This window comes from Cetorhinus maximus, chromosome 2 (assembly GCF_964194155.1).
Source record: "Cetorhinus maximus chromosome 2, sCetMax3.hap1.1, whole genome shotgun sequence".
Lineage (NCBI taxonomy): Eukaryota > Metazoa > Chordata > Chondrichthyes > Lamniformes > Cetorhinidae > Cetorhinus > Cetorhinus maximus.
This window is the reverse complement of record NC_135880.1, coordinates 224,381,515-224,396,502: the sequence shown is the minus strand read 5'-3', so window position 1 is coordinate 224,396,502 and position 14,988 is coordinate 224,381,515. Positions and strand designations below refer to the sequence as shown.

The following is a 14,988-nucleotide window of genomic DNA, read 5'->3' as shown; positions in this document are numbered from 1 at the left end:
CAATGTACAAGATGTGGCAGCCAATTTGCACACAGCAAGGTCCTACAATGAGCAATAGGATAAGGACCAGATAAACTTTTTTTTAAGTGATGTTGGTTGAGGGAGAAACATTGGCCCCAGAACTATGGGGGAAGCTCCCCTGCTCCTCTTCAGATAGCACCACTGGATCAGCACTCCCTCTGTGTTGATTTGAACACATCACCATTAGCATAGATGACATACCCAAGTGGCTGGAATGGGGTTTGAACTCATGACCTTTGAACTCGGAGGCAGAAGAGTGCTATACTCACTGAGCCATGGCCAACACATTAGCAAAGATCAGAAAATCAGCATAGACCAGAAATCAAATTGCCATCTTGATCTAGCTGCCTCTTGCACACCTTCATTGCTAAATGAGCTAGTGGGAGTAGCTGTCCCTTCCTGACAGAGAAATCCTTCCTGTCCTTTAAAAATCAGACAATAAAGCTGAAAAAGTGGGTTTTTGAATTATTTTAATGCTGAGCTTGTCTAGGTCAGTAAAAATGAAATCGATGTTTTGAGACTAAGCAGTAAGATTGCAGTAGTCAGCTAATTGCTAAACGAGAAAGTGACCACTTAAAAATTATTTTTACCTGTTCAGCATTGTAAAAGCATTGTCTTCTTTATACATTTGGAATAAATTATGGGTTGTCATTCTCTGAGCAATAAAAACTCTAACATGGGCTTTGTGTAAACAGACTCAGCTGGTGACAGGAATCAAATACGCATTTTTCAAATCAGTGCAGCAAGAAGCCAAATTCAAAAGGTATTTTTGTGTAAAATGAGGCTAGTTGTAAACACTGTTGGCAGCCTGCCTGAGACAGTGCCAACATGTCTAATATACACTTGGTCTAACCCCAGTAACTCAGGCATTCACTGACACAAACGTTAAATTACAGCTGTATCTGTACTTCACAACATGATGCATATATGCAGCATCTTTAACGTAGTAAAAACATCCCAAGGAATTTCACAGGGGCAATTATCAAAACAACATTTGACACCAAGTCACATGAGATATTAGAATAGGTAGATACAGAGAAACTAATTCCTCTGGTGGGGGAGTCCAGAATAGGGAGGCATAACCTTAAAATCAAAGCTATGCAGTTCAGGAGCAATATCAGATTCTTCATGCAAAGAGTAATGGAAATAAAAACAAAGTGCTGGAGATACTCAGCAAATCTGACAGCATCTGTAAAAAGAGAAAGAGAGTTAACATTTCAAGGCAAATATGACTTCTTCAGGACTAAAGCATGGTAGTAATGGAAATCAGGAACTCTCCATCCAAAAATGTTGTTGTGGCTAGGGAGGGGTTGATCTGAAAACTTCAAAACTAAGATTTATAGAATTTTGATGGGTATGGGTATTAAGGGTTACGGAACAAAGCGGGTAGTTGGTGTTAACATACAGATCAATCATCATCTATCATGTTCATCCTTTGAGGTGAAGATGATCATGTTCATCATCTGGGGGTTCCAGTAGGGACCTGCTGGGTATGAAGGTGATTGCTAAGGTCAATCTGTACGTGGGCTGGGTACGTAGGTGAATGCTAAGGCCAGCCTGTACGCGGACTAGGTACAAAGGTGATTGCTAAGGTCATTCTGTACGTGGGCTGGGTACGTAGGTGAATGCTAAGGTCAATCTGTACGCTGAAGGTTTTGCTGCAAATAGGACAGCATTTTGCAGGCGATTGAGTTTTGGATGCATTGCTGGCTTGTGATTTCCTCATTTTGCATTTTCTTTCTGCCTCTAATATGCACTTGCTTTCAAAAGAGGCAGCACCTTTTTTTTTATTTGGTTGCACCAGGTGCAACAATCCTGGGCAAGCTCCTCCCTGGACTCAGTCAACATCAAAACTCCTAAGTGAAACCTTCAGAGTGTCTTTGTGGTGCAGGGGTGTCCAACTTTTATTGCGATAAATTATCACATTGTCACATTAATCTTTTTCTTACTCATAGGGTTGGTGAGCAAATTTTGGAAAGATAAGGCATTATCAGATTTGGATGCCATATTTCGTATAATGCTCTATTAAGTGGTGTTGTTATTGTACAAGGGGTCACTTTACCTCCTTTTAAAAAAATGTGTCTCTAGTTTTAAACTACTGGTAACTCACAATCCTCTATTTCCTAGGGAATTATCAGATGTTAGTTTTAATAGCTGAAGAGTAAAATATTGGTAAATTTTTCTCTTTAAGCAGAACCAACTTTATCTTGAAATTACTAAAATATTTTGATAGCTGCTAAAGTTCTAAAACAGGGCTGTTAAATATATGCCAAACAGACCTTCCTTCGTAGTCTCTCCCCGCACCAACTACATCCCCCACCCAGAGGTAGCCACGCTCTCCCCACACTGACCCTCCCACTGTTTGCTGCTTCTACTTTCACAGACTGATCAGCAGCAAATGCGGGAGAGCAACAGCCTGTGATTGGAGGGGCAGCTCCTTACAGAATCTGTCACTTCCACTTACATGTATTTTGAATACTGGTTGGCGGGCCAGATAGAAACCATTGGAGGGCCAGACTCTGGTTGGACAATCTTGTTGTAGCACTTTCTTTGACTGACAGGAGACTGCAACCCAGACTCAAGTTCTCCATGGAAGATTCACTTTGGCAAGCAATTGTCAGGCATTCTGGCTACATGACCAACTCAGTTGTGACTGTCTCAATATAAGGTTGATGCCAGCTTGGGCAAGTAACTCTGTCTGGTATTTTGTCCTGCCATATAATCTTCAGAAGTTTCTGAAAGCAGCTGAAGTAAAAGTGGTTGAGCTTCTTGGCGTTACACTGGTACACAGTCCAAGTCTCGCATGCTTTGAGTGGGCAGGAATACGGCTCTATCGACTATAGTGTTCTGGTGAAGAGTCATACGGACTCGAGATGTTAACTGTATTCCTCTCTGCAGATGCTGTCAGACCTGCTGAGTTTTTCCAGGTATTTTTGTTTTGGATTTCCAGCATCCGCAGTTTTTTGCTTTTAGCTTTATAGAGTTTGTTTGGTTGGCAGACTTACTCCTCTTTGGTCCCAGACTGATGTTTGAAGCCTGCCAAAGGCCACACTTGCTTTGACAATTCTTTCAAGTGTCTCATCATCAGTATAGACAACTTGAAAAGTGTTGCCGAGATAAATGAACTTATCCACAGCTGACAGGTTCTGGTCATGGACTGAGACCTTGGACTCGAACTTGAACAGGTACATTACTCCCTGGTACATTATTTAAGTTTTCTCTGTGCTGAAGTTGGCCATGCATTGGAGAATAAGTCCATGCTACATTGCACATCCAGCTCTGAACCAGCAGCTAGAGCGCAATTGTTGGCAAACAGGAAACCATGAAGTATGTCCTTTTAGACATTGGTGTTAGCCTGGAGTCCTCCCAGATTAAGTAGCTTCCCGTACATGAGATATCGGACTTTGATGCCAGGATCACCATCATGGAAGGCACTGAAGAGCATCGAGGACAAAAACATACTGAAGAGGGTTAGCGCTAACATGCAGCCCTGTTGCTAACTCTGTTAGTAACTGAGACTGGGTCAGGACACTCACTATCATTCTAGACACAAGTGAACATGCCATCATGGAATTGTAAACCATTGTGATGAATTTCTCAGGGCAGCCAAATTTCTCCATTACCTTCCAAAGGCCCTCACGACTGACTGTGTTAGAGGCCTTGTTCAAGTTAACAAAGGTTTCGTAGAGGTCCATTTTCTGTTCTTGGCATTTCTCCTGGAGCTGTCTAACTGCAAACACCATATCAACCAAGATCTATTGAATGGTGGAGCAGTCTCAAGGAATTGAATGATCTCCTTCAGTTATTATTTCCACTAAAAATGGGGGTAAAGAAAAGTCCTGATTTAAGCCACCAAAGCCTCTCCAAGATTCTCTAACAAGTAGGAGAGAGAGGCAAAGGAGCTGACCACAGAATGCCGAATAAACAAGAAACCACAAATTGACAGTGATGCATTGACGCAGTACAGCATGGGATCCCAGCTCTGGCTCCTGTACAAAAATCTCTCGATCTCAGACAAGCAGCTAACTGTAGTCAATCCAGCTGCGAGAAGTGGTGAGTGGAGGGGTGGGGGCTGAAGGTAGGTGATTCCACACAGAGAGCAGATCTTTATGCTTTAAGAGTCTTTTGTTAACAATGGGTGAAGGATCTCACAAGAAAAAATGGCAACATCGGATTTAGCCCTAACTACAAGAAAAGAATCATAAGGCAGTTTTATGTAAGGGAACATCTGGTGTTTGGTTATCATGGTCTGGATCATACAGTACCATGAAAAAGGGCATTTGTTTGGCCTGTTTATCTCAGCTGTTCCTAAAGATCTGAAAATGTCTGTGGCTGATAAAAGTAGAGATTTTAATGTATTCTTCTATCCAACATTTCAATACAAGCTCAGCTTAAGCTAATAAAATTGCTTAAAAAAAGAGAGAAATGTGATACTAGTTCATTACTCAATTGTTCGGTGATACTCCCAACTCATTTCTGGACTATTAGGTTTAAATGTCTCTTGAGATCTTTAGAGCACTAATGTCTGTATGCACACTATGCCAAAGGCAGATACAACACTCACTCATTTTCCTGAAAGATATGCTATGTAACTCCAGGTTTTAATAGTTTTTTGTTATTCCATCCACCCCCTCAATTACATTCTAGCCCGTGACTCACTGCCAGGTATCCTTTATTCTATTCAAACTCAAACTTTCTGATTTCAATCCTGGATATCTCAATTCAAATAATTTGATTGCATTCTAGCCGAAAGCTTGGTTGTGTAGCAATTATTCTATTGATAAACCATCTGAATACCAATTACAACATTTTAGATCTGCTGCATAAGTACAGTGGTGGCATTACAATCCCCGTAGAGATCGATAATTTTTAACATGATATTTGAATTTCCATTGACTGACTGGCAGGATCACACAATAAGATTAAGCTTTAAGACTTTTAATGTAACAAACAAACTATAAACAATATTGCCTAAACACAGGTGTTGTAGGCAAATTAAACTTGAGATGACTGAAAGAACCCGATTTAACTTTTAAAATAACTGAAAATCCCCCTCCATGGTTATACTTACCTTAAGTGGACACTTCATTCTCTAGGAACCAGTCCAAAGTTATTTCCAGCTCCCAATGACTTGCTTCCTTTTTCCTTTTCCAGCTGGCACCTCTAATCCCTGAATTGACTTCCATAGTGGGGTTTATCCTGGAGATTCCTCCCTCTAGCTAAATCTAGACAAATCTTCCAGCCCCATTTAAATCCTCACGAATTTGATCTCTTCAATCCAAGTGCAAGCTCCCCACTTGCATTCTGAGAGGTGAACAATAGAGACTGGTTGCCTCTATCTCTCTTTCTCACACACTTTATTGCAGACTGACCTATGAGGTTCAGGAATATCTTAAGAAAAACCCTGTAAGCCTACAAGATGCTGCAATGGTTTTCAATGATCTGTTCCCTTCTCAAAGCCCATTTCCCTGACAACAATAATCAAATGGGCCTTGTAGAAGTGCTGATTAGCTTTATTCTAAACTCCCAACTCCATTTTTTCTTGGAATTAAATATACAGTTTAAAGTATAAAACTTGACTGATCTATCACCACCCCGAGTCTACCCATAGTCATCACACATGCCTTTCCATTGTCCACAGGTGTGAACACCTTGCACCTTCTTCCCAGTAAAACAACCTGGGCCCCTTTTAACCTTTAAAACCAAGCCACCCAAGCAGAATCCAAAGGTCACATGACCCCTTCATTTCTCCATTTTACCCTAAGTCAAAGAGGCAGTCCCAAAACATAACAATCTTATAAACTTAATATTTGTAACAGCAGTCATTGGTATCAATGGACCAAGCATTTTACATTCAGGCAAAAGCGAGTTATAATGATTGGAATGTACTGCCTGAAAGGGCTGTGGAAGCAGAATCAATAGTAATTTTCAAAAGGGAATTGGAGAAATACTTAAAGGGGAGAAAATTGCAGAGCAATGGGGAAAGAGCAGAGGAGTAGGACTAATTAGATAGATCTTTCAAAAGAGCCAACACAAGCACAATAGGCCAAATAGCCATTTTTATGCTTTATGATTCTATAATTTATCCCTTCAAATGACACTATGGCTTTTTTTGGTGAACATGTATTATGATGCTGTACATATTGTTAATATTGCTAGGAACATTGCATAGACTAAGACAGCATAGGCCCTAGACTGGGATTTCTCAAGTAATGAAGGTCTGAAAAAGTCAGACTGGGCAGTTACAGTCATCCACTCATGGACCCAAGAATGAGACTGATATAGAACCCCTGTATTTGTCTGCATGCAGCACCAGAAATGGAGAATCTCCTAATATAAAAAAGCTTGAAGAAAAGCTATTCAACCCATCAGAACTGTTCCTTCCCCACTCCGTACATGACTGGTCACCCAATTACAATCTCCACAGTGTCTTCCCAATCTTCTTGCCAAGAGTATAAGTGGCATCTTTCTGGATCACACAGTACCATACAACAGAATGTGACTGAGGCCAATCCTGGTTAACTTGTTTGACCCTTCAGTACAAATAAACGGAAGTTTTGAAGCTGATCAAATGCATTATCCTATCAGAACATTTCCTTGTGAAGATTTTAAGATATGACCTTGTCAGGGGATAATGCAGTTGTTGCAAGCAGCTTTCCTTGTCCTCTGGGCCTGAGGAGGAGGAGAGTAGTCTTTTAGGAACAGTAACAGCCTCTGACATCTGGAGGAATATTCTACTCATTATCTTACTTACATTAGGAGTTAAGTCAATGAGGAAAGAGATCTTCAGAAAATTAGATATTAAACACCCGAATTGTGTGTACCCCATAATTGGTACTTGGTATAACAACAAAAATATAAAGATCTTTCTGTCATATAGGTGACCATGATCTGATTGAATGGCAGAGCAGGCTCAAGGAGTCATGTTTGTTCTTGTAACAGCTCATTTGAATCCTTTTATAAGACAGCAAATATGTTCCTGGAAATGCTAGGTAAATTTTCTCAATTTTTATTTTGCCATTTCAGCCACATACAGTGTTGCAAAGGTCTAAAGTGATATTGGGTAAGTGTGTTAATTGCACAAGCAACTTTAATAGAACATGGATACATCTAGCAGATGCTAGAAATCTGAAAGGAGAGAAAATGCTGGCAACAAATCAGCAGGTCAGGCAGCATCTGTGGAGAGAGAAACAGGGTTAATGTTTCAGGTCTTTCATTAGAACTAGGAAGAGTCAGATTTAACGGGTTTTTTTTAAAAACAGGCACAGGAAAGGGGAGGGAGAGGAGGAAAGAACACAAGGAAAGGACTGATATGGTGGAAGGCAGAAATAATTAAATGGCAAAAGGGAGGGAAGCAAGGCAAAACAAGGGTGGCAATGGGACAAATAAAGAAACAAAAGATTGGTCAAGGAGAGGTGTAAATGGCAACTGCAGAACCATTACCAGCACTGCTGAAAAAATGGGACAGTGGTTATGATGTGAAATTGGTGAACTCCACGTCGAATGCAGGTTTTAAAATATTGATATGTCATCACTGACCTTTTCTTTACTTCAAGAACACCTTGAATTTATACAGAGCTTTTAATGCAAAAAAAAATCCCAAGGCATTTCACTGGAATGTTATAAAGCAAAATTTGACAGAGCCACAGAGATATTAGAGCAGTTGAGCAAAAGCTTGATCAAAGATGTTGATTTTAAAGGTAATCTTAAAAGATTAAAGAAATCTATCGTGCAACTTAAACACTCTCAGTTCTGGTATCTTCCCTCTGAATCTTCCTCCAGCGCCTTTCTATCATCTTTATCATTTAGTTGCTGAGAGTTTTAAAGAGGTACTTTTAGAGCTTAGTGCCTAGGCGATGGTGGAGCAACTAAAATTGGGGATGCACAAGAGGCCAGAATTAGAGGACTGCAGATATCTTGGAAGATTGTGGATTTGGAAGAGATTAGAGATAGTCTAGAGGCAAGGATGAGGGCTTCAGCAGAACTGAAGCAGAGGTGGAAATATGCAGCCTTAGTGATGGTGCAGATGTGTGACCGGAAACTGATCGTGGGGTCAGTTATGACATCAAGGTTATGAGTTGTCTGGTTCAGCCTCGGAGAAAGGGATGGAGTTGTTAGGTAATGAATGAAGTTTGCAGCGAGGACCAAATATAATGACTTTGATATTCCCAATATCTAATTGGAGGAAATTTCTCCTTATTCAGTACTGGATGTCAGACTAGCAGTCTGATAATTTAGAGATGGTGGAAGCTTCAGGGGAGATGGTGGCGAGCTAATGCTGGGTGCCATCAGCGTCCATGTAGAAACTGATGCTGTGCATCTCTGCTAATGAATCTTTAAAATGTTCACTTTTCAAATCTATGCATTCCCACGATTTCGCTAGATATAAAATAATGGTTTTCCTGGAAAGGGAAAATACGATCCTGTTTTTCATTATTTCTCTTCTCTATATGACACACACTTCATATTTTTCCTGCCCCACATTAGAAAGAGAATGAGTTTAAAATCTAGAAATTCTGCAAAACACAACCTGTTCTTTCCCTGCCAACCCCTAACCTAGTAAACCGACATAGTTGGAATCGAAATGTTTACATACCTTAGGGACAAGCAAAACTATAATGTGCTTTATAAAAACGAGAAGCTATTTTAATTGATTTATGAAGGGAGCATTTTTATTACTCTGACACTCAGCCCCTCAGAAGCACTCAAACTGCATTAGCCATAGACACACTCTGCTCATGCATAGTGGGATGATGGTGCAGCTGTTCGTAAATGCACTTGTGCTCAAATAACAGTCTTGGTTTTAATTAAAACATCATTATCAACAAATTGTTGGACAGAGGCAGGATTTAGGTTACCTTCAGGATGATTTGAGAGATTTCTATTCTTAATGTTTCTGGTGAACTGATGCTTTCCTCCAAACAGAGGCAAGAGATTACAGTACTCCCAAAATCCCTACTGAGCACACCGGCAGCAGCTGTGCAAGAAGGTCCACTGCCACTCTCGGGGCAACTAAGAATGGACAATAAATGCCACTCTTGCGAATGCCCACATCCAAATAAAAAGAGCTTCAGATTAAGAGGTTTATTGGGAAGGGGTGGCAATCACAGAATCACAGAGCAGAAGATGCCCTTCGGCCCATCGAGTCTGCACCAACACGTGAGAAACACCTGACCTACCTACCTAATCCCATTTACCAGCACTTGGCCCATAGCCTTCAATGTTATGACGTGCCAAGTGCTCATCCAGATACTTTTTAAAGGATGTGAGGCAACCCGCCTCCACCACCCTCCCAGGCAGCGCATTCCAGGCCATCACCACCCTCTGGATAAAAAAGTTTTCCCTCACATCTCCCCTAAACCTCCTGCCCCTCACCTTGAACTTGTGTCCCCTTGTGACTGACCCTTCAACTAAGGGGAATAGCTGCTCCCTATCCACCATCCCTGTCCATGCCCCTCCTAATCTTGTACACCTCGATCAGGTCGCCCCTCAGTCTTCTCTGCTACAACGAAAACAACCGAAGTCTATCCAACCTCTCTTCATAACTTAAATGTTTCATCCCAGGCAACATCCTGGTGAATCTCCTCTGCACCCCCTCCAGTGCAATCATATCCTTCCTATAATGCGGCAACCAGAACTGCACACAGTACTCCGGCTGTGGCCTCACCAAGGTTCAATACAACTCCAACATGATCTCCCTGCTTTTGTAATCTATGCCTCGATTGATAAAGGCAAGTGTCCCATATGTCTTTTTCACCACCCCACTAACATGCCCCTCCGCCTTCAGAGATCTATGGACACACACGCCAAGGTCCCTTTGTTCCTCAGAACCTCCTAGTGTCATGCTGTTCATTGAATTCTTCCTTGTCAAATTACTCCTTCCAAAGTGTATCACCTCACGCTTTTCAGGGTTAAATTCCATCTGCCACTTATCTGCCCATTTGACCATCCCGTCTATATCTTCCTGTAGCCCAAGACACTCAATCTCGCTGTTAACCACCCGGCCAATCTTTGTGTCATCTGCAAACTTACTAATCCCCACATAGTCATCTTTGTCATTTATATAAATGACGAATAATAGGGGACCCAGCACAGGTCCCTGGACACTGGCTTCCAGTCACTAAAGCATCCTCCTGTCATCACCTTCTGTCTCCGACAACTAAGCCAATTTTGAATCCACCTTATCAAATTACCCTGTATCCCATGTGCATTTGCCTTTTTTATAAGTCTCCCATGTGGGACCTTGTCAAAGGCTTTGCTGAAATCCATATAAATTACATCAACTGCAGTACCCTCATCTGCACACATCGTCACCTCCTCAAAAAATTCAATCAAATTTGTTAGGCATGACCTCCCTCTGACAAAGCTATGCCAACTATCCCTGATCAAACTTTGCCTCTCCAAGTGGAGATAGATTCTCTCCTTCAGAATTTTCTCCAATAGTTTCCCTACCACTGATGTGAGACTCACTGGTTTGTAGCTCCCTGGCTTATCCCTACAGCCCTTCTTAAATAGCAGAACCACATTAGCTGTTATCCAGTCCTCTGGCACCTCCCCCCTGGCCAGAGAGGAATTAAAAATTCGGGTCAGAGCCCCTGCGATCTCCTCCCTTGCCTCCCTCAGCAGTCTGGGACACAAATCATCCGGACCTGGAGATTTGTGCACTTTTAAGCCTGCCAACACCTCCAATATCTTGTCACTCTATATCAATTTGCTCAAGATCCTCGCAGTCCCTCTCCCAGAGTTCCATACCTTCCTCCTCATTCTCTTGGGTGAAGACGGATGTGAAATATTTGTTCAACACTCTACCGATGTCCTCTGGCTCCACCCATAGATTGCCCCCTTGGTCCCTAATGGACCCTACTCTTTCCCTGGTTATCCTCTTCCCATTGATATACTTATAGAATATCTTGGGATTTCCCCTACTTTTACCAGACAGAGCTTTCTCATATCCCCTCTTTGCTCTCCTAATTGCTTTCTTAAGCTCCACCCTGCACTTTCTGTACTCCACTAATGCCTCTGCTGATTTGCTCCCCTTGTACCTGCTAAAAGCCTCTCTTTTCCTTCTCATCGTATCCTGAATATCTCTGGTCATCCATGATTCTCTGGGCTTGTTACTCCTTCCTATCACCCTAGAGGGAACATGTTGAGCCTGTACCCTCCCTATTTCCTTTTTGAACGCCCCCCACTGCAATAAAAACAAGTGCGAGAATACTCAAATTAAATTATTATAAAATCACTCATTCGGCTTAAGCTAGAGTACTATGTCCAAAATGGGGCATCACACTATAGGAAAAATGTGAAGGTTTTAGACAGAGTGCAGAGATTTACTATAATGGTATCAGGGATGAGGGCTGAGATGATGAAGAGAAGATCTAATAAACATGTTCAAAACTATGAGGGGCTTTAATACAGTAAATGAGAAATAGTTTCCCGTGGTTGGTAACCAGAGGATACAGATTTGATGTACCTTGCAAAAAGATTTGGGGGAAAATAAGTAAAGGTTTCTTTTAAATAAGCAGATTGAGAGATCTGGAATGCAGAGCCAGATTCAGCAATGTCCTTCAAAGGGAAAATAAAACGGTAGGGCTATAGAGAAACAGGGCATTAGGACTAACTGGATAACCCCCAAAGAGCCAGCACAGGCTGAAAGGCCTCTATGAGTACTACAAGATGCAATGGACACTTGAAAGGCCAGCCTACAATCATTACTACACCAGTAATCATTCTTACAGCTCCCTCGCAAAGCATTTAGGCATGTGGGGAACACAGCCCTACCCATCAGTTCCACCGGGCAGACTTGCACACATTGGTGCATTTCCTGCAGCAGGGCCTCCAACTCTTCAGCATCCAGTGCGATCAATTTTAATATAACTTGCATTTATAGTGTCCTCAGGGCATCCCAAAAGCGCTTTACAGCCTTTGAATTGTAGTCACAATTGTAATGTAGCAAATATGGCAGCCAATTTGCACAAAGTGATATCCCACAAACAGCAATGTAATAATGAGATTATCTGCTTTTATGATGTTGACTGAGAATAGATACTGGCCAGGACACTGGGGATAATTCCTCTACTCTTCTTCCAAGTACTGCAACTAGATCCTTTAGATCCACATTAGAGAACAGGCCAGGCCTTATTTTCACATCTCACCTAAAAGATAGCACCTCCAACAGTGCAGTACTCCCCAGTACTGCACTGGAATGTCAGCCTTGTTTTTTTGAGCTCAAAACTCTGGAGTGGGACTTGAATCCACAACATTTTGGTTCAGAGGCAGGAGCATGACCAAGTGAGTCACAATGACAACCACATGATTACACTTGAAAAACAAAATTTGACACTGAGCTGCATAAAGAGATATTGGGACAGATGACTAAAACCTTGGTCAAGGAGATAGGTTTTGAAGAGCATCTTAAAGGAGGAGGGAGAGAGCTAATGAGTTGGGGAGGTTTAGTGAAGGAATTCCAGAACTCAGGGCCCAGGCAGCTGAAGACACAAGCACAAAAGGGTGGAATAATTAAAACAGGGAGTGAGCAAGAGTTCAGAATTGGAGGAGAGCAGAGAGCTCAAAGGCTTGTAGGGCTGGAGGACATGAGAGATAAGGCAAGCCAAGGGACTAGCTGGCTACTGCCCTACAAGAGGTGCTCCTTACCAGATGCCTGTAGAAGTTTTCCCTTTACTAATAATCCATACAAATTGAGCAAACTAGTGCAAAGGGTCAGCTTGTGCCTTTTTCACTCCAATAATGGAAATTTGGAGGTTTATTTATTTTCTTTAAAATCTCTACAGCACTGAATAGTAATTGGAATACAAACAGATTTGCACAAACCTTGCTTTCTGTCCAACAGTCTGGGAGGTCAGCAGCAATTTAAAATAGAAAACTGACTCAAGATGCTGTCGGCTTCCAACTTCAAAATTGAACATAGAAGCCCTCAGATCAGTCCAAGGAGCACCAAGAATAACCAATTCCATATCACAAATGAGGAAGCTGAGTGCAGGAATGATTTCTGTTTCCTATGCCACCTCCACCCCTCCATGTGCAATAGTAGATTTAGACATTTGCTGCTGAATGACAAAGAAGCTTTTGTCAATTCCTAATACAGCCCAGAGGCATCTTCTAACTGAAACATTCAAGCTCTATGCTCCTGAAAGCCCTAAATCATTCACCATAAGGAACAATCTTCAAACAGTAAGAATGTGTCTGGACAACAAATTAAATTGTACCTCAGTTGGCAAACAATTAAAGGGCAACTCTGGAGCTATATAGAAAAATTCCATCGAAAACCAGGAAAGGACTTGTATAGGAGCAGTATAATCCTCATTTCTGCTTAAATTCAGTTCTCCAATAAAGAAAATGCAGTAGCTCAGATGAAGAGTCTACAGCATCCCAGATCACTGACATTACTGAAACTCCTCAGATGTGTTAACAAGTGCAACTTTCTGGTATCTAACATCAGCAAGAGACACAGATTATTTACTTAAAGGCAGCAGCAGAGAAAGGGGAGCATGATGTGACCGTTTAGAATGGCAGTATTGCCCACACTTGTCTAGTGATTACCCAGCATTGTGTGGCATTAACCATAGGATACAATGGAGGGTAATCACAGACTGTCCAAAGCATACAGCAGGAGTTATGCAGAGGTTACACACAGGGAGCAGAATACAGCAGGGGCTGTGTATAGATTATCCACAGAGTTGTTCATGTGATCATAGAGCATTTTAGTGAGTTGGTTGTAGTAGATCAGTGCGACCCAATCTCAGCACTATCCCTCAGTGTATCTGTTCCATTTTCTCAAAGCAAAATAGCTTGCTACTCTTAGCACTATCTCTGCATCAACTGTTTAAATAAAGTATCAGATTAAATGAGACTCTCAACATTTTATTTTGCACTTCTGAGGATTTATTTCATAAAGATAGCAATAAAAAACTTTCCAGGCTTCAATCTTGCACATTATGAAAGAAAATGAGTAAACTGAAGAAATACTGATATGCTAGCAGTCGAATCTCCCTTCTTTCATCGACTCTGGGCACATGTTGAACCATGTGGGTTATATTTGAGAACTCCTGAAATATCCCAAAAGTGCATAATCATTCAAAAAAAACATTCCAGAAATTGCAAGTACTTCAACTCTAATTAAACACAAAAGCAACAGTCCAACAGGAGGTTACTTTCCAAACATTTGCGAAAAGCAAAATTCCTGGAGTTTTAAATGGCGAGGTGGGTGATGACGTGCAAGAATCAGATTTAGATGTTCAGCATCAGTCCAAAACAAAGTATATTCGGACAGATCAGTTTTCACAATAAATGCAAACAGCCGCCACACCCGAGAGGCACCGCCGGTGGCTGTGAGTCTGATGAGAGTTTGCGTGTATGTTCACACATCACTTTTCTACCTCAGTTTCAAGGGCACCCCTTCCATCTCTTTGTTGGAAGTACTTTCTCTGCTCTTGTACAGCACGCTCCAGTAATGGCAAGTTAACTCCATCCGCTTCCATAAGCAGCCGAGCCTGGATCACAGGAATGTTGCCTGAAAATGCAACATAGCGCCACCGAGTTATCATCTCGTCAATCAGAACAAGTTTAGCACATGTACAGGAGACAGAATGATGCAAAGTGAATGGCTATTTTGAAGTCCTGTGATGAACTGGCTAATCTCAGGCAGGATGCAACAGCTGGCCTTTCTGCCCCTGGAAGATTAAGTGGAAAGAAAAATAGCCAGAGTTGGAGAGTCTAGAATTAGGGGTCAAGCTTAAAAACTTTCAGGGGTGAAGTCAGAAAACACTCCTGCATACAAAGGATGGTAGAGTTTGGAACTTTCTTTCACAAATGACAGCTGACACTAGATCAATTGTTAATTTCTAAATCTGAGACATTAATATATTTTAGTTCATAATTTTAGGGTATTGGGCAAAGGTTGATATATGGAGTCAGGGCACAGATCAGCCATGATCTTATTGAATTGCGGAA

At 41.6% G+C, this 14,988-nt stretch overlaps 1 protein-coding gene across 1 annotated transcript in view; it reads right to left on the bottom strand.

Annotated features, from left to right (window-relative positions):
- Positions 1–13,897: 13,897 nt before the first annotated feature.
- The window catches only part of ten1 (TEN1 subunit of CST complex), a 131,367-nt gene continuing 130,276 nt past the window's right edge, over positions 13,898–14,988 (bottom strand). The window contains exon 4 of the mRNA XM_078533170.1: positions 13,898–14,548. Coding sequence (XP_078389296.1) covers positions 14,403–14,548 — 146 coding nt within the window. The 3' untranslated portion in view covers positions 13,898–14,402. The remainder of the gene's footprint in view (positions 14,549–14,988) is intronic.